Genomic DNA, 22,240 nt, shown 5'->3' with positions numbered 1-22,240 from the left:
ACCAAACCAAACCAAAAGGAGCCCCCCCAAACCTACAAACACTAGCTAGGAATGAGCAATGCTGGTGTGTGTGTGTGTGTGTGTGTGTGTGTGTGTGTGTAGGTATGGGGACTTGAACTCAAGGCCTTATCCTGTCATTTTTCACTCAAAACTGGAGCTCTGCCCCACAACTCTGCTTCTGGCTCTTTGCTGGTTCCCTGAAGGTAAGACTTCTCAGCCTGAGCTGGTTTCAAACCGTGATCCTCATGAGTCCAGGCAGCGCCTGGTCAGGGCAGTGGGTAGAGGACTAAGACCCTAGCGGGGAATTCAGGTGCGTGCAACCTCCTGCTACACCAAGAAAGGATGACAGGCCTGCGGCTGCCCCAGCTCCTCTGGGGGTGGGGGCAGGGGAGCCCTCCAGGAAGCCAGCAGCATCCCTCCACCCCCATGCCCTACAGTGTGCCCACCTTGTATGGCATGTTGACCGTGGTAATGTTGTAGCCATACTGAAAGGCAGAGCCAAGGCTGCACTGAGGGTGGGCTGGAGCTGTTGGGGGACATGAGTTCAAGGTCACAGACTGGGGCCGTCCTTTGGGGTGTAGGGGTTTCCATAAGAACTGTTCCTGGGGCGGAGGGATTTCCATAGCACCTGGTGAGGGACAGGGTGGGGGAGCTGGCTGGAGGATCAGTGTCCCGGCCTGGATGGCACAGCTGAGGGTTGGAGTTCTATGGTGGTAACCCTGGCTGCTCAGAAGGCTGAGATTGCAGAATCATGGTTTGAAATCACCTCTTGCAGTTCTAAGAAATGAGCCTACCTGAGCTGGGTGCAGTGGTTCACGCCTGTAATCCTAGCTAGTTAGGGACCTGAGGATCATGGTTCAAATCCAGCTCAGGCACAGAAAGTCTGTGAGAATCATCTCCAATTAAGCACCAGACAACTGGAAGTGGCGCTATGGCTCAAGTGGTAGAGCAGTAGCCTTGACCTGAAGAGCTCAGGGACAATGCCCAGGCCCAGAGTTCAAACTCCATGACCACAAGAAAGAAAGAAAGAAAGAAAGAAAGAAAGAAAGAAAGAAAGAAAGAAAGAAAGAAAGAAAGAAAGAAAGAAAGAAAGAGAAAGAAAGAAAGAAAAGAAAGAAAAGAAAGAAAGAAAAGAAAGAAAGACCCCATCTAGAACCTAGGCTGGGGCTCGAGGTAGGACTTTTTGTTGGGTATTCTCACCCTCACTGCATGACCCAGTGCCCCACTGCCCACAGCCCAGGGCCCAGGGCCAGTCAACCAGAGAAGGGCAGGGTAGCAGCATTTTTTCCCCCTCCTTTGCGCCCTGGCCGTGAGGGGCAGCTTCCTTGGTCATGTGCTCCACATCCATGTTTGACCCCAGCTCCCTAGCAGCTGTTATTACAGCACCCCAATTTCCCATACCAAAATCCATTGTAGGGTTGAGTATGGTGGTGCATACCTGTAATTCCGGAATTGCAGAAGCAGAAGAAGGAGGATCCTGAGTGTGCAGCCAGCCTGGGCTACATAGACAGACACAGTCTCAAAAAACAAACCCAACCCAATCTGGCTGCTCCCTCCCTGCCAATCTCTTAGTTTTCTCTTGCTACTGTTGTAACAACAACCAGACTCAGAGGCTTTGGAACAACACCAGCTGTGGCTGGATAAGCCGCACAACCACCACTAGGCTAACCGCAGGTGTCAGGAAGGCTGAGAATCTCTCTAGGCCCTGGGAGCCCATTTCTTGCTTTTTCCAGCCCCTGGAGGCCACCTGAGGATTGTGGTTCAAAGCCAGCCCATGCAGGAAAGTCTGTGAGCCTCTTATCTTCAACTAACCACCCAAAAGCTGGAAGTGGAGCTGTGATTCAAATGGTAGAGTGTGAGTCTTGAACAGAACATCTAAGAGACAGTGCCCAGGCCCTGAATTAAAACCCCAGGGCTGGCATGAAAAGCACCCAAAGACAATAAATTGCTTTGCTTTTCAAAAGTCTTTTCCTCATCTTTTTGTAAATGACAGGTGAACCACAGGGCTTTTTTTTTGGCTTGTTTTGTTATGGGTTTATAGTAGGTTTGAAGTCAGAATCTTATACTACCTCAGCTTCCTCACTAGGCTGGCACTTAACTACTTGAACCACATGTTAAGTCCTGTATTTTTGCTTTTTTTTTTTTTTTGGCTGGGTCACGGGGCTTGAACTTGGGCCTGGGCACTGTCCCTGAGCTCTTCAGCTCAAGGCTACCACCCTACGCCTGAACTACAGTGCCACTTCCAGTTCTCTGGTGTTTAATTGGAGATGATTCTCATAGACTTTTCATGCCCAGGCAGGCTTTGAACCACGATCCTCCCCAGCCTCCTTTCCTGTCACTGCAGTCTGGCATTGCCCCTCGTCTATGCTCAATGTGAGGAATAGCTGAAGATGTCCTCAGACTTTCAGTTACATCTCCCATCAGTAAGGACCTTTTGACTGTCTGCAGATGTGGCTCAAGTGGTGAAGTGCTCGAAAGTCAAAAAGAAACCCTTTTGAGCTAGACACTGGTGGTTCGTGCCAGTAATCTTAGCTACTTTCAAAAGACTGAGATCTGAGGAGCAAGGATTGAAGACAGCCTGGGCGGGTAAATCCAGGAGACGCTAACCTTTAAAATTAATCAGCTAAAAGGCAGAAGTGGAGGTACAGCTCAAGTGGTAGAGTGGAGCCCTGACTGAAAAAAAACAAACAAACCCAAAACCACAAAGCAAAGATGCAAAGTCCTACACTGAAGCCTCAGAACTGCCACAAAACAAAACAACCTCTTTGACTACGAAGCTCCAATCTATGGCTATTTGTCATGACTTTATCAATTTATGTGTAACACCAGTGGTCACACACACACACACACACCCCTGTCCAGGGAACAAGGATGGAACAGGGGATGACAGTCCTTCCCTGTCCATGTGGCAGCCCCCAGCCTCACCCCCTGCCCTCTGCCCTCACACTGTGCACTCTGAAGATGCCAAGCCATCAAGCCCAGTGGCCTCTCCTTGTCTGGTTCCAGCACATCTCAGGCCACTTGGCCCTCTCTGTGGGTTCCTGGTTTTTCCTAGCTAGATGGATCTCTGCCTTTGCAGTCCTGGGCCAATCTTACACCAATGTGGTTCCAGGTGCTGCTTTTCTTTTTTTAATGTGTGTTCCAGGATTCAAACTTGACTGTTTTGCTCAAGGCTGGCACTCTACCACACGATACCCAGCTCCACTTCTGGTTTTTGCTGGTTAATTGGAAATGAATGGCTTTTCTTGTGCTAGCTGGCTTTGAACCGTGATCCTCAGATCTCAGCCTCCTGAGTAGCTAGGATGACGGTCATGAGCCGTGGGTTCCAGCCTCCTGCCTTGTGACAGGCTCCATCTGCAGCTTCCGTGTCCTTTCCCATTGCAGCTGGCTGCAGTCAAGGGCAAGCCATGCTCTATGAACTGGCTCTGGGCCCTACTTCTCCTGCCAGCGGGATCCCATTTCACACTCCCAACACCCACCTTCACTTCCGCCATTGACCCCGGGACCCTGGCCTCTGCCACCCTAACCCCAAGAAAAGATGGCACACAGGGCTGCAGGCCACCCAGCGCTGTCCTTCCCCACCTTGAGGCTCTTCCCACATGCCATCCACCCATCCATCCAACCCCACACCCACACCCATACACCACCACCACCCCACAAGCACACTCACACAGCTCAAAGAAGGCTTCAGTTCTGCCATGTTGGTGCAGGCACCTTCCCCTCCCTCCCTCCCTTCCTTCTTTCCTTCCTTCCTACCTCCTCACCTTCATATCCCTTATGAAGCGTCCATTATGCCTCTGCAGACATATAGCCTTCCCCAATCCCAAAGAACGCTACTCCACTTCGCAGCTGTCTGTTTTCAGCACAGAAAATCTGGGCTTGGCTTCTACACTAGCCCCCGCCCTCAGGAGCTGGTGGCCAGGGTCGTCCAGGGACCCCAAGGTGCAGGACTGCAGCCCTCGTGCCGGGCCCTGCTCACAGAACGGGCTCATCTGGTGAAAGGTGAACACATGTGTTTTATTGACAGCACACAGCAGTTCCATTTCCCACCATAATTTCGGGTTAATAATTGAGACTCAGTTCACGTCTGCCCGGGGTCCTCCAGCTTTGGCAATGCCCAACACCACACATTTGAATGTCAGGTGTCTGACGAATCCAGCTCTGGGAAAACACTGGTGGCCCCGAAGCCATGAGTGCCACAAGGGTGTTTTCCTGGCATGATTTAGGGGTCTCCCATCTGGTCCTGCAGAAATCGTTTCTGTTAGAGAAGCTGTGTTGCCGGAAGTCCTGCAGCGGCCAACCCAGCAGGGATGAGGGCACTGTCCGTGTGAGTCCGGGAAGGCTGGAGGCTGTGAGAAGGCCCGGCCTGCATTCTGGCTGGACCTGTTTCACACCTGATGTCCAGACACCTAGAACCCCGGTCCCAGGAGGCAGCTGACCCGGCCTCGCTCCTACAAAGCGGTGGGAAGAGGAAGGTCCTTCAGCTCCTCCTTCTCCAGGTGGACATCCGACACCTTGTTCTTCTTGGCAAAGATCTGGTTGATCTCAATGAACGACCGGCCCTTGGTCTCGGGAACAACCAGGGAGATGTAGATGGTGGTGAGGAGACAAATGACGGCGAAGATGATGAAGCTGTAGGGGCCGAGCCCTATCTGTGGGAGGAAGGGCTGCTGAGGAGGGTGGGGGCCGCGTGGACTGCTGGGAGGTTCTTGCTTTGTAGCTTGGGGATCGGGGTGACCCTGGGGCCCCAGGTCCCACTCACTTGAATGAATGGAAAGATCAGGCCCACGGTGAAGTTGGAGAGCCAGTGGACGCTGCCTCCCACCATGTAGGCAGCAGGCCGAGAGGACTGCAGGAAGATCTCAGTGATGTACAGAGCAGGGATGGGACCTGGGGGAGAGAAGGATGGGAGGAGGGGGGAAAGAGAGGAAGAGGAAGGAGGCCATAAAATGTCCTAGAGTCCCTGGGCATATGGGGCCTCTGCCAGTCCCCAGGGTGTACTGGGCATCAAGGAGAGGAGGCATGTGGCAGGTGACAAGGACGCCAGGCATCCTGGTGTGGTGACACCCTGTGTAGTGGGCATGGCCCCTTGTCAGGCTCATGCTCCTGATCTCAGACCTCAGTGGTTTTAGCCTGCATAGCTCATGACTGTCCCTGACCTGGATGACAGGGGGAGGGGTGAGGCCACAATGGAGCTGCATCTGCCCTGCCTGGATCCTCTCGAAGAAGCTTATACTATAAGTTTCCAGGACACTGAGGCCATGAGAGAGGACTGGGGACACATACTAGGCCCGACGGCGTGGCCGATGACATAGACGATAACGCAGGTGATACTGATGTACGGCATCCAGGAGACCTGGTCCTGCGGGCAGAGACAGGGAGTTAGCACCTGGCAAAGCAAAGGCCAGCTAGGATGGGCAGCTGAGGGGTCTGGACCCCGAGGGGCAGGGGAGGGCACCTGGCTGTCTCAGAAGCCACCTCAGTGAATTCAGGGAAGTCAGTACAGGTGGTGGGTGAGTGGGGTTTGCTAAAAATATTTCCTTTTCTTTTCTTTATTTTTGTGTGTGGCTTATGGGGGTTGAACTCAGCCTGGCCCTGGCCCTGAACTCTGGAGCTCAAGGCTACTGCTCTACCCCTGCACTTTGGTGTTGTCCCTGAACTCTTCAGCTCAAGGCTACCGCCCTAAGAGTCTCAGGTTCTTTTATGCCCACGCTGGCTTTGAACCTTGATCCTCAGATCTCAGCCTCCTGAGTAGCTAGGATTACAGGTGTGAGCCCCCTCCCAGGCCAACCATTTCATTCTGATGCCTCTTCCTCTCTGGTGGGCTTGGCATGGGTCTCTTCTGTTGGGGGCCAAGTAACACCATGTCTAATAACTTTCTGCTGAGGCTTGTAGTAGGGATAAAACACGTGGATCTCTTTGTCCTGTCCATCTTATATACTGATAGGTTCCCTCACCCAATATAAGGAGGAGGGATTTAGGGAACAAAGAGAGAGAGAGAGAGAGCTCTTCCTGCCTTGATGAAGCTGCATGGCGGCTCTGTTCGTTCTCTGGGGTAAGAAGGCTGGGTGAGGGAGGGCATTGGGCCCCTTCCTCTCGCGGCTTGGCCTGGTTGGGGTGTGTTTTTCCCCATCCCCCTACTAGTAGAGGGGGACCGGGGACCAAGGACCCGACATCTTCCTTACCTGCAGCGCCAGCGCGATGGTTATCACCACGCAGGCTGAGAGGCAGATGGAGAAGCCCAGGAGGAGCAGGAGCCGCCGTCCCCAGAGCTCCACAACAAACACCTGGTAGAGAAGGATGTGGAGGACCGGGTGGCTCAGGGGCCAGGGGCCCCATGGGAAAGCTCTCCTTCCCCCTCAGGGGCTGTGTGCTGACAGGTTTGCTTGCGGTTGCTTGTTTGTGCCCATAGCATGTGCTCCTGAGTGGACTGTGGGAGGCCTGGCTGTAGTCTCTGGGCCCCAGTGGCCTTGCTCTTGGCTGGGACTCTTAAATCTGGTGTGTGTTTTAATCTTGGGCCCTCTGTGACAGTAGAAGGCCGGATCTGGGGGTGAACCTGAGATTGGGCACAGAGGCCGGTGTCCCACGGGGTGGCTGGGCCCCACTAGGGTACCAGCCTGGTAAGGAGCCATGAACAGTGGGCACACACAGGACCACAGGTGCCCCACCAAGGAAGGGACCCACCATTTCCATCATGTTTGGTGGCCCTGGACCTAAGAGGCAGCACCAGCACCCCTCCTGGGCGGGAGCTCCCAGAGCGGGGTGGGCTTCTATTGCGGGCCAGGCCTTCTCCCCGTTGAGGCTGGTCATCTTTTCAGCTGCTCAGGGCATAGCCCGCCCTCCTCAGTGGGGCTCTTCCCACTGTCGCGCCATCCCTCCTGCCTGGGCGCCTGTCACTCACTGTGACAATGGTCATGACCACGTTGACCGCCCCCGTGCCGGCCGTCACATACTGCACGTCATTGCTGGCCACGCCGGCGCTCAGGTAGATCTGGTCTGCATAGTAGTAGATCTGGAGGGCAAGGCAGATGCAGGGCTTGGGGGGTGGGGGCCTCCAAGACAGGCCGGGCCCCCAGACTGGTGGGCATTGACACCCAGGCCAGGCCTTCTGTCCCCAGGCCCATGGGCCGTCCCCGCACCGCGTTCACTCCGGACAGCTGCTGGCCGCCCATGAGAACAATGATGGAGATGAGCTGCCAGCGCAGGGGGCGCAGGAGGAACAGCTTCCACACGGAGATGAAGCCCTCGGCCTTCTCCGCCTCGTCCTCCTGCTGGATCTCCAACATCTCTGTGTCCACGTCGTCCCAGCCACGCAGCTTCTGCAGGGCTGGCAGGAAGGGAGCATTAGCCCCAGCTGCTGCAGGCAGGGTGGGGGGGAGCACGCCCCTGGGCAGAACTTACCCTTCCTGGCAGCGTCGCTGTCCTTCTTCTGGATGAGCAGGTAGCGGGGGCTCTCCGGGAAGAAGGGCAGGATAAGGAGCTGCAGCACCGCTGGGATCCCAGTTAGCGCCAGCAGGATGGGCCAGCCTGCAAGCAAGGCGCTGCTGTCACGGGGGCCTCCTGACCTGGCCAGCCTGGGAGTCTACCCCAGCCCTCCAAGGCACTCTACCTGCTGCAGGCACTGAGAGATGCAGTATGTATGTGCTGGTCCTAGGGCTTGAACTCAGGGACTAGATGCTGTCCCTGAGCTTTTGTGCTTAAGTCTGGTACTCTACCACTTGAGCCACAGCTCCATTTCTGGCTTTTGGTGGTCAGTTGAAGATAAGAATATCTTGGAGTCATCAAAGAAACAACCATCCCATTAAAAGATGGGCCAAAGACTTAAAGAGAGTCTTCTCTGAAGAAGAAACAAGAATGGCCTACAGACACATGAAGAAATGCTCGACATCTCTGGCCATAAAAGAAATGCGAATCAAAACAACTCTAAGATTCCACCTCACTCCTGTTAGAATGGCCAGGATCAGGAAAACAAATAATAACAGATGCTGGAGAGGATGTGGCCAGGAGGGATCACTACTACACTGTTGGTGGGAGTGCAAACTCGTTCAACCACTATGGAAAGCAGTATGGCAGTTCCTCAAAAGACTAAACATAGAACTCCCCCATGACCCAGCAATTCCACTACTTGGCATTTACCCAATCATCCAGAAACAAGGACATACTAAACCCACTAGCACAACGATGTTCATTGCAGCACTGTTTACCATAGCAAAGATATGGAACCAACCCAGATGCCCCTCGGTTGATGAGTAGATCAACAAGATGTGGTATTTATACACAATGGAATTCTATGCTGCTGTCAGAAAGAATGACATTGCTCCATTTGTAAGGAAATGGAAAGACTTAGAAAAAAATCATATTAAGTGAAGTAAGCCGGACTCAAAAGAACATAGGCTCAATGGTTTCCCTCATTTGTCATAATCAGTAGAAACCTTGGGCTCTCCTAGCAGAGATTTACAATTGAATAAACCTAGATACTTAAGGCCATATAGAATGACACTAAATGAAAGGACCTCCAGGATATAGAAACAAAAGCAATACAATGAGTGATTGTTATTTTTAATGTACTATGTTATCTCTCATCTCTTTTGCTGTCCCTTGGTTATCTCATATTACAATAGTTCACCTGGTTTTCTTTTTTTTTTTTTTTTTGCCAGTCCTGGGCTTGGGCTCAGGGTCTGAGCACTGTCCCTGGGCTTTCTCAAGGCTAGAGCTCTACCACTTGAGCCTCAGCACCACTTCTGGCTTTTTTCTATGTATGTGGTACTGAGAAATTGAACCCGGGTCTTCGTGCAGGCTAGGCAAGCACTCTACCACTAGGCCAAACTCCCAGCCCTCACCTGGTTTTCTGATATATTGTATATATGTGTATTTGGTTATTTGAAATTGGGGGGGAGGGAAATGGGGACCAAGACATGAGAAAGTGTATCAATGTATGTGAAGTAATGCACCTCCTATCTGGTGAATATAATGTAACCCTTATATTAATTATAATAAAAAATAAAAAATATGAGAAAAAAGAAAAAGAAAAAAAGGATATCTTGGAGCCAGGCACGGTGGCTCACGTATGTCATCCTAGTTACTCAGGAGGCTGAGATCTGAAGATCAAGGTTCAAAGCCAGCCCAGACACAAAAGGGCCTGAGATGCTTATCTCCAAGTATCCTCTAGTCAACGGGAAGTAGGGCTTGGCTGGAGGATAAGGAGGTATCCTTGAGCTGAAGAGCTCAGAGACAGCGCCCAGGCCAAGTTCAAGCCCTGTGATCCACAGAAAAACAACAACAAAGAATATCTTGGAGACCTTAGTTAGCCTTGAACCGGCCTCAGATCTGAACCTCTGAGTAGCTAGAATGGCAGGCGTGAGCCCTGGTGCCCGGCTGAGATGACCTTTTCTCAGCAGACACTGAGGGGTGAAGGACCAGAGTGCTGCTACAGGTGGACAAAACGGAAAAGTCCAGCAACTCCAAGTGCTGGTGGCAACATGGACGATTGGGAAGTCTCCATGTTATTGTACGGGCATGCAGTGTCCTCCCAGCCCAGGGGCCCAGGGAATACTCTCTCCACTGGCTTGCTCATCCACCCCTCTTATGCTCGGAAGCTTGCATCTGGACTTCCAGGACACCTGAGTGGCCAGAGAAGCTCTGACTATACAAACAAAACCTGGTTGTAGGCCGGTGGCTCATGCCTGTAATTCTAGCCTCTCAGGAAGCTGAGGATTGAGGTTCAAAGCCAGCCTACCCAGTCCTGGGGCTTTGGATCTGGGCACTATCCTTGGGCTTTCTCAAGGTTAGTGCTCTGCCACTTGAGCCACAACACCACTTCCAGCTTTTTTCTGTGTATCTGGTACTGAAGAATCAAACCCAGGGCCTCATGCCTGTTAGAGGAGCATTCTACCACTAGGCTACACTCCCAGCCCCAACGTGAGACTCTTATTTCCAATTAACCACCAGAAAACTGGAAATGGAGCCGTGGCTCAAAGTGGTAGAGTGCTAGACTCGAGCAAAAGAGCTCAGAGACAGCGCCCAGGCCCCGAGCTCAAGCTGCAGAACTGATACAGAAGAAGGACGCATCGGCTGTGGTGTATTCACAAAATGGAATGTCACCCAGCAATGACAATGAAGCCAGCTGTGTCGTAGGCAGAATGTAACAAGCTATTCAAAGTGACATCCTTAAACCAAGTTCAGGCACAGGGGACATTAACATTGTCATCACCAAGGCAGTGAGGCTGGAAAAGGTGACTATAGCCAAGCACTGGTTGTTCCTATGTCATCTTAGCTACTCTGGGGGCTGAGATCCGAGGATCCTGATTCAAAGCCAGCCCAAGCAGGAAAGTCTGCGACTCTTACCTCCAGTGAACCACCAGAAAAGTCAGCAGAGCGGTGGCTCAGAGGGTAGAGTGTCAGCCTTGAGCAAAACCAACTCAAAGACAGTGCCAAAAAAGAATAATAAATAACGGGGGGAGGGGCAGAGGACTGTGGCTGGTGGCTTTCACCTCAGGTGAAAAGGGCATGATTAAGGGGCCCGGGAAGGGCTGAGGGGACTCTTTCTGGACCTGGTAGATGATCACATAGGTGTTTGATTTCTCGTTTTCCATTTGCTGTGACTCATATCACTGTGTAGGTAGAGGGCAAAGAGGAGACAGGCTGGAGTGGCAGCTCTCCATCATGGATGGATTCATTGCACCTAACTTAAGGCTGTAAGCTTCTGACAACCAATGACTTCTGTGTGTGTGTGTGTGTGTGTGTGTGTGCTCGTGCATGCCAGCAGTGGGGCTTGAACTCAGGGCCTGGGCTCTGTCCCCTGGCTTTGTCACACAAAGCTGGCACTCTACCACTCCACCCATAACTCCACTTCCACCTTTTAGGTGGTTAATTGGAATAAGAGTCTCACAGACTTTCTTGCTGGGGCTGGCTTCGAATCCTGGTCCTTAGATTGCAGCCTCCCGAGTAGCTAGGATTCCAGGCATGAGCCTGGTAACTTCCTTTCTGGTGTGTGAAATGAGATGGTCACTCAGCCTTGGACAGGTGATGCAGCAGTGCCTGGGACAGTGCTCCAGGAAGCCCCAAGCCCAGTCCCCTGCACGCTGGTGGCTGTCATAGCTATGTGCAGGACTCTGTGGACAGCATGGCACAGGCCTTTCCCCTTCAGCAGCCATCTCTCCATTTCCTAAGGGACTCTGTCACACAAGCTTGCTCTTTAGCAGCGCTGAGACAAGGCAGCTGCCCCACAGATAGAAGCAAGCCGCCCAAGGAAGTGTCCTGTCCTGTGGAAGGGAGGGGAGGAGAGGGAAGGCTCGGACTCACCCGTCTCATTTGCTAGAGCACTCCGAAGACCAACCAGCTGAGCCACAAGGATGCCGATGGTGATGAAGAGCTGGGGCACCACCCCAAGAGCCCCCCTTAAGTTTTTAGGGGCCAGCTCTCCTAAGTACATAGGGACCACATTGGAAGACACACCTGGGGGAGGAGGGTTGAAATTAAAGCACAATTAGGGAACAGCATCCTGGCATGGAGAATTTCCTCTGGAGAGAAGCAGAGAAAGCACTCCCCCTACCATACAGGTCTTTTATTTTCAGTCCTTCAAACTTTCAGGAAAAAGAAGCCAGGCCAGGCACTGGCTCACGCCTATCATCTTAACTACTCAGAAGGCTGAGATCTGAGGATCCTGATTCAAAGCCAGCCTGGGTAGGGAAATTGGTGAGATTCTTATCCCCAAGTCACCACAAAAAAGCTGGAAGTGGAGTTGTGGCTTGAGGGGGAGAGCTAAGCAAGGGTGCAAGATCCCAAGTTCAAGTCTCAGTACTGGCACATGCACACACACCCGAATTATAGAAAGAAAGGAAATATTTCAGGATAGTCTTCCCCAAAGGATTATATGGGCCTCCAGAACCTTTTTTTTTTTTTTGCCAGTCCTAGGGCTTGAACTCAGTCTTAAGCACTGTCTTTAAGCTTCTTTCTTTTGTTTAAGGCTAGAGCTATACCACTGGAGCCATAGCACCACTTCTGGCTTTTTCTGCGTATATGGTATTGAGGAATCAAACCCAGGGCTTCATGCATGCTAGGCAATCACTTTTTTGCTAGGCCAGATTCATGGCCCTGAGTCAGTTGTGGGCCTTGAACTCTGGGTTTGGGCGCTGTTTCTGAGCTCTTCAGCTCAAGGCTACCACCCTACCCTTGAGTCACAGGGCTACTTCCTGTTTTCTTGTGATTAACCTGAGATAAGAGTCTCGTGGACTTTAGTGCCCCAGCTGGCTTTGAACCTCAACCCTCAGATCTCAGCCTCCTGGGTAGCTAGCATTTCGGCTACCACGCCCGGACGAAAACAGAACATTTTAAAGAACCTACTTAGGGTCTGTTTGGGTCTCTAAACTTCAGAGCCCCAGCTGGTTTAGAACCCTTGATGTTCCAAATGGCAGAAGGACAGACAGCCCGGGGCGCACCTGCACATATTCCCACAAGAAGCCTGGAGACGATGATGAGCTCGTACGACCGGGCCACTTCACTGCAGCCCATCAGCAGCGCAGGCACCACGGAAAATATGTTGTTGAACAGCAAGGCTCCTTTTCTGCAGAGGAAAAAAGTGGTGGTTAGTGTGGATTAATGATTCTTCCCTTCATCATGGGTTGATGATTGACTGATTCCATTTGATATTTTTGTGCCTCAGCCTTACACTCTTGGTCTCTACCACTTGAGCCTTACCCCCATTTCTGGCTTTTTGCATTTTATTCCCCCCACCACTCATCCCTGGGGCTTGAACTCAAGGCCTCAGTGCTGTTTCTGAGCTTCACTGTGCTCAAGACTAGCATTCTGCCACTTGAACCACAGCGTCACTTCCAGCTGTTGTGTACTCAGGTTATTGGAGATAAGCGTCTCACAGACTTTCCTGCCTGGGCTGGCTTTGAACTGTGCTCCTCAGATCTCAGCCTCCCGAGTAGCTAAGGTGACAGGCCTGAGCCACCAGTGCCTGGGTATTTCTGGCTTCTTGATACTTAAGTGGAGACAGGAGTCTCACAGACTCTCTTGTCCAGTCTGGCTTTGCACGGAGATCTGAGGGTCTCAGTCTTCTGAGTAGCTAGAATTGCAGGTGTGAGCTACCATATGACAAGATCTGCTCTGTTTTTTTCTATAACCACAATGGAAAAAAAAACAACAAAAACTATAGTGATTATTAACCTCGTCTTATAATAAAGATTTTAGGTTTAGACGATACTTCAGAACTGATGCTACAGTCTGTGAATTTCAGGAAATTAAAAGTTCCCCTTGGGCACAGAGTTTGGCTCAGTGGTAGAGTGCTTGCCCAGCATGCATGAAGACCAGGGTTTGATTCCTCAGTACCACATACATAGAAAAAGCTGGAAGAGGTGCTGAGGCTCAAGTGGTGGAGCTCTAACCTTGAGAAAGCCCAAGGACAGTGCTCAGGCCCTGAGCTCAAGCCCGGGACTGGCAGGAAAAAAACCAACAAGTTCCCTTTCCACTGGGCATTGGTGGCCATGCCTGTCATTCTTGCCGCTGAAGAGGCTTCAATCCAGAGGATCATAGTTCAAAGCCAGCTTGGACAGAAAAGTTAGAGAAACGCTAACCTCAAAGAAGTAGTGGAGCAGCTGCTGCCCAGACAAGCCAAGCAAGCTGCAGGCCCTGTGGTGAAGTCCGAGCACTGAGAGAAAAACCCAACTCCCGACCCTTACCTGCCGAATTTGTTCACCAGAGGGCCGACCAAAAGGGACCCGACGAAGCCCCCAAAGGGGAACATGGACACGGTGACTGACCACAGGAGGGTCAAGGAGTATTCATCCATGAACTCCCCCGTCCTCTCATTGAAGGTGTTGTTGTAAAACTGCTTCATGATCTGGGGTGCAGAGAGCACACACACAAGAATCAGCTCATCTGCTCTTGCAGAAAGCGCAGTGCAAGTTGTCAGTGCCCCGTGGCTCGTGCCAGGCTCACAGTCCTCGAGTAGGGAGTGGGCAGGATAGGTTTTGGACCAGCAAATTGGTCTCGGACCCATGGGGAAGGAAGGCCAGCCACCCTGGGGCTTGAACTCTTTTGCTCAAGGCTAGTGGTCTACCACTTGAGCCATGTCTCCTCTTTCGGCTTTTTGGTGGTTCCTAGGAGATGAAGAGACTTTTCTGCCCTGGCTGGTTTTGAACCAGGATCATGTGATCTCAGCCTCCTGAGTAGCTAGGAGTACAGTGGTGGGGTGCGCTTGTGCCCTGGCTTAGCCTGGTCCGAGGAGGCCCAGTAGAGCCTGTGTCTGCATACTGTGATGGGTGGAGGCTGGGATGGGTCTGCCTAGCTCTGTGGCCTGGCGGTATGGGAGGGCGCCTCCACATGCCCCTCCATCCAGGGCCTTTGTGGGGGTCCTCTCTAGAGGCTCCCAAGCCCCCTTCTGTTCATTCAGGAGCAGAGCCCTGCTCTGCACAGTGAACTGCTCTGCACAACGACGTACCTCTGATGGCGAGTTCACAGCAGACACGTTGTACCCATACTGGAAGGAGGAGCCAAAGGCTGATATCAGCGTGGCGATGGCCAGCACAAGCGTGAGCCTCTGCCGGAGAAATGGGGCGAGGGTCAGCGGCCGCCTAGAGGGCCTGGGTCTCCGACTAGGCCTCTGTGGTCTGGGACACCGTGAGCCTCCCCAGCCTCCCCTCCTCACTTCCAGGAGAGAAAGGACTTGTTCCACTGGCATTGCAGGATCCTTCTCAGGTGAGCTTTCCCTCCCTCAGCCTCCTGACAGCAGCAGGCGCCACTGCAGCCAGCTCACAGCAGCACTGGCTGTGTGTTTACATCAGGAAAGCCGCACCCATGTGGCTTCTGTCACCTTCTTACCCAGGGCTGGCTTGGAGCCATGTCCTGAGCTCAAGCCTCGTCTCACACACCCACCCCTCCCTGCCCCAAGTCCAAAGACAGAACCCTGAAGCTAAATTCCTCTGGACTTTTGTACTAACAGGCAGAAGCTAAGGTGGGAATGTTTAACTCTAGGTCTGTGGGGACTCTTTCACAGGGACTCCTGTGACGCAGGCAGCGACTCAAGGCCAAGTTTAAGAAAAAGAAGAAATTCACAGCTGGGCTCGGGCGGCTCATGCCTGTAAGCTCAGATAATCAGGAGGCTGAGATCGGAGCACTGCGGTTCAAAGCCAGCTCAGGCAGGAAAGTCTGTGAGTCTTATCTCCAAGGAAACACCAAAAATGCCAGAAGCGGAACTGTGGCTCACGCTGGAGCACCAGCCTTGAATGGAAAAGCTCAGATTCCGTGCCCACAGCCTGAGTACACACACGCACACACACACACACACACACACACGCATACACACACACACATACACACACGCATACACACATGCACGCACACACGCATACACATACACACATACACGCACACACACATACACACACATACACATACATACACGCATACACACACATACATACACGCATACACATACACACACGCATACACACACGCACACACACATACACACACGCATACACACATACACACACACATACACACGCATACACATACACACACGCATACACACGCATACACACACGCATACGCACACGCATACACACGCATATACACACACGCATACACACATGCATACACACATACACATACACACACACACACGCACACACGCATACACACACGCATACACACGCACACACACATACACACGCACACACACATACACACACGCATACACATACACACATACACATACGCATACACACACATACACACACCATACACACACGCATACACACACATACACATACACACACGTGCATACACACATACACACACGCATATACACACATACACACACGCATATGCACACATATACACATGCATACACACACATACACACGCACACACACACGCATACATACATACACATGCATACACACGCGCACACACACACACACACACACACACACACACACACTTGCTTGATTCACCGGGCCACGTGCCCCCTCTTCTCCACTGGGGCTGGACTCGGGCCGAGACCCAAGTCTTTGGGGTGGGATGGGGTTTGACCATTAGTGGACCCAGGAACAGAGCTGGCTGTGCCCAGGGGCTCAGCCCACAGCCTGGGGCTCTGCTGGGTACTTGGATCCCCCTCCCTGTCACCTTGGAAGGATTCCAGCCAAGGACCCCTGACTACAGCCACTGTGAGCAGAGCTTGTGACTATAAGCAGATCATTGTCCACTGGGGGAGACAGAAACAATAGGTTAGTAATTAACACAAAAAGGAATTAAATGCCTTGAGGAAAAGGCATGGGGATCTGGGAAGTGACATTTGAGCTGAATCCTAGTGGAGAGACACTGAAGGGGAGGGAAGAAGATGCTCTGGACACAGGAAAGGTACATGCATAGGTCCTGGGGCAGGGAAGAAGCTCCAAACCTTGCATTTGGAATAGGATTGAAGTAGCTGGGCTTCAGAAAGTCAGACAAGTCAGGGTCAGAGCCACAGGATGAATGGGGCTTTCTTTGCCTGAGCTTTGCACTCCAGGAGGGTAGAGAGAAGGATGCCTAAAAAAAAAATCCTTGGGTGTGGTGGCTCACACCTGTAATCCCAGCTATTCAGAAGACTGAGATCTGAGGATCCAGGTTCACAGCCAGCCAGGACAAAAGAACCTGAGACTCTTATCTCAAATTAACTTTTAGAAAATGGGAAGTGGGGCTTGGCTGAAGGGTAGGATGGTAACCTTGAGCTGAAGAGCTCAGGGACAGTGCCCAGGCCCAGTTCCAAGCCCCATAACCCATGAAAAAAAAAAACCCTCTGTCAGTGACAAAAGGGAAGTGAGGATATTGGTAGGTGCCTGCACAGGGTGGCCAACAACAGATGGGGGGCAGGGTGAGGGGGTGCTGGCTGTTACAGTGGGGTCTTGTAGAAAGGAGAAGCCATACCACACACACCCTGGGATGGTCAGATTCAAGAAGCCAGGTCTGGCACTGGCAAGGATGTGGAGGAGACCAGCATGCTGTGCCATGGGTGGAGGAAAGGCAAATGGTGTGGCTGCACTGGAGAAGTTCGGTAATCATTAAATGACCCAGGAATTCTGCTGGTAGGTTGAAAAAGAGAAGGGAAACCCAGCCACAGCGCTGGGTGGCTCACGCCTGTCATCCCAGCAACTCTGGAGGTAGAGCTCTGAGGATCACGACTCAAAGCCAGGCAGGAGAGGAAAGTCCGTGAAACTCTTCTCTCCAGTTAACCAGCAGAATGCCAGACGTGGAGATGTGGCTCAGTGGTAGAGTGCCAGCCTTGCGCCAAATACTAAGGAACAGCTCCCAAGCCCTGAGTTCAAGCTCTAACACAGGCATAAAAGAAAATTAAGAAAGATCTTAGAGACAAAGCGTCAAGCCAGCTTCTCAGAGAACAGCCTACCAGTTTGTTTTAATATATAAGTTATATATGTATTTTGTCCTTTTTTTTTTTGTACTGGGGATCAAACCCAGGACACCACACTTGTGAGATAAGTGCTTTGCCACAGAGCTGCATCCCAGCCTGTGTCTAGCTATTACTTTTCTTTTCTTTTGTTGGTCGTGGGCCTTGAACTCTGGGCCTGAGCACTGTCCTTGAGCTCTTCAGCTCAAGGCTAGCACTTCTACCGCTTGAGCCCCAGTGCCACTTCCGGCTTTTCTGGTGGTCATTTGGAGATAGGAGTCTCACGGACATTCCTGCCCGGGCTGGCTTTGAGCTGTGATCCACAGATCTCAGCCTCCTGAGTAGCTGGGATGACAGGCGTGAGCCACCTCACCTGGCCCATTTCTAAGGTTTGTTAAGTGATGTTTTCATATCCATATACTTTGTGAAGTGGTGACCGACAAGAGGTGATGACATCTGAAATCCACCTTCGCAGGTTTCCAGCACAGGCTGTTGGGGGGTTGATTAGGGTCCCCACAAGCTCCTTGGAGTCTGCTGATCCTATAGAACCCACACTTTGTACCCATCACCAACTCGCCCTTTAGCTTCTCCTACGGCCCTTGGCAACCACAGTGCACATTGTACCGAGGCTGACGGATTTCATGCGCTCTGGGGAATGAGATAAGCAGCAGGCCAGGCCACTTATCAGAATGTGCTCCAGGTCCAGCCGGCTAGCAAGCTGCAGGAGAGGACTTCCTTCTTTTGAAAACTAGGGTCAGTCAGGAGCCAGTGGCTCACGCCTGTGATCTTAGCTACTCGGAAAGCTGAGATCTGAGGATCAAGGTTCAAAGCCAGCCCAGGCAGGACAGTCTGCGAATCGCTTGTGGTTTTTAAATTTTAGATGCCAGTCACAGAGCTTAAACTCAGGGCCTGGACACTGACCCTGGGCTTTTTTTGCTCAAGGCTACCACTTTGAGCTCCGTTGCATTTCTAGCTTTTTAGGTGGCTAGTCGGAGATGAGAGTCTCATGGACTTTGCTGCTGGGCTGACTTTGAACCATGATACTCAGACATCAGCCTCTTGAGGAGCTAGGATTATAGATGTGAGCCGGTGCCTGGCTTAGTCGGTAAGATTCTATTTCCACTAAACCATCAGAAAGCTGGAAGGGAAGCTGAGGCAAGTGGTAGAGTTCAAGCCGCAGTGCCAGCACACACACACACACACACACACACACACACACACACACACACACACACACACACACAAGATAAATAATGTAGTGACTAATTTTACTCTAAATCCTGTACCATGTGAATGCCAGTCTCAGTCAAGGGAGCTGATCTGAAAATATCCTTGCTTCCCTTTTCTCTCCCCTGCTCCCTTTCCAGGAGGGGGAAGAAAAGGGTTTGGAGCTGGGGTTAGCTTGGTGGTAGGGCAATGCCCAGTGCAGGGAGCCCTTGAATTCTATCCTTAATGCTGTGGCACTGGGCTGCCTTAGGGCACAGGAAAGAAAGTGACACAGATGTCCAGCTGGTCACAAGGCTTCAGGCCCAGCCAGGCCTGGGTTTCCTTCCTAGAGAAGTGGGGGGCAGCTGTGTGATTCATTTCCTTTCATAGTCTTGATCTTTTTTTAGGGTACCCCATGCTGGATTGCCCCCTCTCCACCTCCCTTTTCCTCCCCCTCCCTCCTCCTCCCCTCTTCCCTCTCCCTCTTTCCCTCCCCCTCCTTTCCTCTCCCCCCTCTCTGGGGCTAGAACTCAAGGCCTCACACTTCTGCTTAGCTTTCCCCCTCAAGGCCAGGGTGCTCCACTACTTGAGCCATCCCCTTGCTCCCAGGCCATTCTCTTTGATCAGCAGGCATGGAGCCACCCACGACCCCCCACACCCAAGTCTCTCTCCATTCCTTTCCTATCAGATGTGTTAATGCTTGCTTTGCACAACACTTCCTACACTTCCCTTTTTTTTTGTTGGTTGTGGGGGGTGAACTCTTAGGCCTGGGTGCTGCCCCTGAGCTCTGGAGCTCAAGGCTACCATCCTACCCCTTGAACCACAGCGCCACTTCTGGTTTTCTAGTGATTAACTGGAGATACGAGTCTCAAGTTCTTTAGTGTCCAGGCTGGCTTTGAATGGCGATCCTCAGATCTCAGCCGCCTGAGCAGCGAGGATTACAGGCCTGTAATCCTCTTCTTTTTTATGTTGCTTTTAGTTTGGGCAGTAGTAGAGTTTGAACTCAGGGCCATGAGCTTGCTATGTGAGCAAACGCTCTACCACATGAACCACGCCTCCTGCCCTGCCCCAGGCTTTCAAGACAGCTGCACAGAGGCTCCATGGAAACAAAGCAGAGGCTCCCAAAGAGGGTAGGGAGGATCCACTTTGACTGCTGAGGATGTTGGCTCCACATCTGGAGAGAGCACTTCTGGCATCTGGTGGGGAAGGGCCAGAGAAGCTGAGAAATACTCTTTGACCCCAGCCAGGCCGTCGGCCTTAGCCCGCAGCGACGCCCTGGTCCCTTCAAAAGCTCGTTCCCATGTGATGGTTCAGCCCCCACAGGAGGCATGGCAGCATCCCTCCCACATTACAAACATGTCCCCAACCCACTGCCACCCAGGAAGCAGCTGGGACGCTAGCACAAGTGTTGTCTCTGTGAGTGCCTTACAGTCACACCCAAATAGTCAAGAGTATGCCTGCTCGCCCATGAGCAGATGCCACTGGCAGGATATAGTGCAGCGGCTCATGCCTGTAATCTCAGCTACTCAGAAGGCTGAGATAGGGAAGATCAGAGACCAGTGCTGGGGGTAAAGTTAGAGAGACTTCCTCTCAGCCAACCAGTGGGGCACGTGTGACCCCAGCTAAAGGGAACAGCTGTGAGCAGAAAAAGTATATTCTGAGTTGAGACCTGGTAAAATAAACATGACACTCTGCGTTAGTAATTACCAAGTGACAGAGGAGGAGGAGGAGGATGGGAAGGAGGAGGAGGAGGAGAAGGAGGAAGAAGAGGAGGAGGAGGAAGAGGAGAGGGGAAAGGGGGGGGAGAGGAAGGGGAGGAAGAGGAGAAGGGGGGAGGAGGGGGAAGAGAGGGAGGAGGGGGAGAAAGAAAGAATGAAACACTGCTGAGTTCAAAACTGTTGTGCTACAAAAAAACCAAAAAGAGCTGGGCCAGGAGTCTGGCCTAGTGGTTGAGTGCTTGCCTAGCTTGCACAAAGATCTGGGTTCGATTCCTTGGTACCACATACATAGAAAAAAATCCAGAAGTGGTGCTGTGGCTCAAGTGGTAGAGCTCTAGTCTGTGAAAGCCCAAGGACAGTGCTCAGGTCCTGAGCTCAAACCCAGGACTGGCAAAAAAAAAAAAAAGAAAAAAGAAAGCTCAAATTCCTAGAAAGTGTAAAAAAAAATATGAGCTGTCTTTCTGCATTTCTGTCATTTTCTTTGATCAAGGATTCTGTGGTTGCACTGAATTTATAGAGGTGAGTATCTACAAGAATGATTTTTTTTTTGCCTTCGTAAAGAGGCTGATGCAAATGTTCTGAAACCACAAATCAAACTGAGTCTGTCAGTGGGCATGGCCATCACACCTACAGTCCTGGCACTGGGGAAACTGAGTCAAAGCCAGATTGAGTGGGCCTAAATCCAACCTAGGATGTACTCACACTTGGGCCTCTTCACAAAGCAAAGTGAATCAACAATATAAAAATCATATTGTATGCATGGAAGAAGTCCTGGGGCTTGAACTCAGGGCCTGAACACTGTCCTTGGCCTTTCCTCAAGGCTAGCACTCTACTACTACTTGAGCCACAGCACCACTTCTGGCTTTTTCTATGTATTTGGTACAGAGGAATCAAACCTGGGTCTTCGTGCATGCTAGGCAAGCACTCCACCACTAGACCAAACTCCTGGCCCCGCTACCCCCCTCTCTGTCTCTCTTTTTATTTTTTGTCCATTCTAGGACTTGAACTCTGAGCCTGGGCTCTGTCCCTAAGCTCTTCAGCTCAAAGCTATCGCTCTACCACTTGAGTCACAGTATCACTTCTAGTTCTCTGGTGGTTAATTAGGGATAAGAGTCTCACAGACTTTAGTGCCCAGGCTGGCTTTGAACTGTGATCCTTAGACCTCAGCTTCCTGAGTAGCAAAGATTACAGGTGTGAGCCACTGCCGGGAAGAATTTTTCAAAGAGACATATTTGCTTCCAGTAATCTCTTTATCCCTGATTCTTACTGTTAAGAAAAAGGTGAAAGAAAAGAGAGGGGAGGGAAAGGGAGGAGAGGGGGGAGGGGAGGAAAGGAGAGGGGCGGGGGCCCAGGTATCTCTTCCAGTGCTCCATAGCTTTTCCAATAGCCTGATTCCCAGAGGAATGACACAAACTTGCAGTCCCTGGGAAGGCTGCCCCAGCGGCTGGGTGGGCTGAGGGTCAGCTGAGCTGCAGGGCTGCTCTGGTGTCAGCCTGGCCCACACACTTACCCCTTTCTTCTGCAGACTGGGCTCCTCCATCCTTGCTCCCTCACTCCCTCGCTGACTCTGCTCCTCTGCTGGCCTCCTCCAGGTTGCAAAGGCACTGTCTGCAGAGGAAGGCATTGGGCTGCACTTTGGACGTGCCAGCGCTCAGCCAATGGCATTTTTATAGTCAGTCTTGGTCAGAATAACCCTTTCGGGCACCCAAGGCCGGCCTTCCTTTCACTTCTGCCTTCACACAAAATGTCTGGGTCTGGCTATGCCTGCAGCCACCCAAGATCTCAAGGTCTACAGCACTTCCCTCCATGCCGGTCTCCAGAGGATGTGCATGCCCGCAGCGTCCGCATGTCTGCCAGGAACACACAGAAAGCACCAGCGGCCCCCGCCCCTTGCCACCCAGGAAATGGGCCAACAGATGGGGGCCCT

At 51.9% G+C, this 22,240-nt stretch overlaps 1 protein-coding gene across 1 annotated transcript; it reads right to left on the bottom strand.

Annotated features, from left to right (window-relative positions):
* Positions 1–4,012: 4,012 nt before the first annotated feature.
* Positions 4,013–22,089, bottom strand: LOC150062551 (solute carrier family 2, facilitated glucose transporter member 5-like). The gene is made up of 12 exons (XM_090333926.1): positions 21,824–22,089; positions 14,444–14,542; positions 13,683–13,843; positions 12,438–12,562; positions 11,302–11,454; positions 7,402–7,527; positions 7,140–7,327; positions 6,902–7,012; positions 6,186–6,287; positions 5,287–5,362; positions 4,763–4,890; positions 4,013–4,652 (listed from the first exon to the last, which is right to left on the bottom strand). The coding sequence occupies exons 1-12, from the start codon at positions 21,935–21,937 to the stop codon at positions 4,452–4,454; spliced, it is 1,584 nt and encodes a 527-aa protein (XP_090190052.1). The 5' UTR covers positions 21,938–22,089; the 3' UTR covers positions 4,013–4,451.
* Positions 22,090–22,240: the final 151 nt, after the last annotated feature.

Source organism: Megascapheus bottae, chromosome 6 (genome assembly GCF_031878675.1).
Source record: "Megascapheus bottae isolate mThoBot1 chromosome 6, mThoBot2.hap1, whole genome shotgun sequence".
NCBI classification, from domain to species: Eukaryota; Metazoa; Chordata; class Mammalia; order Rodentia; family Geomyidae; genus Megascapheus; species Megascapheus bottae.
Note: the sequence above shows the minus strand (reverse complement) of the source record. Positions and strands in the feature narration are given on the sequence as shown.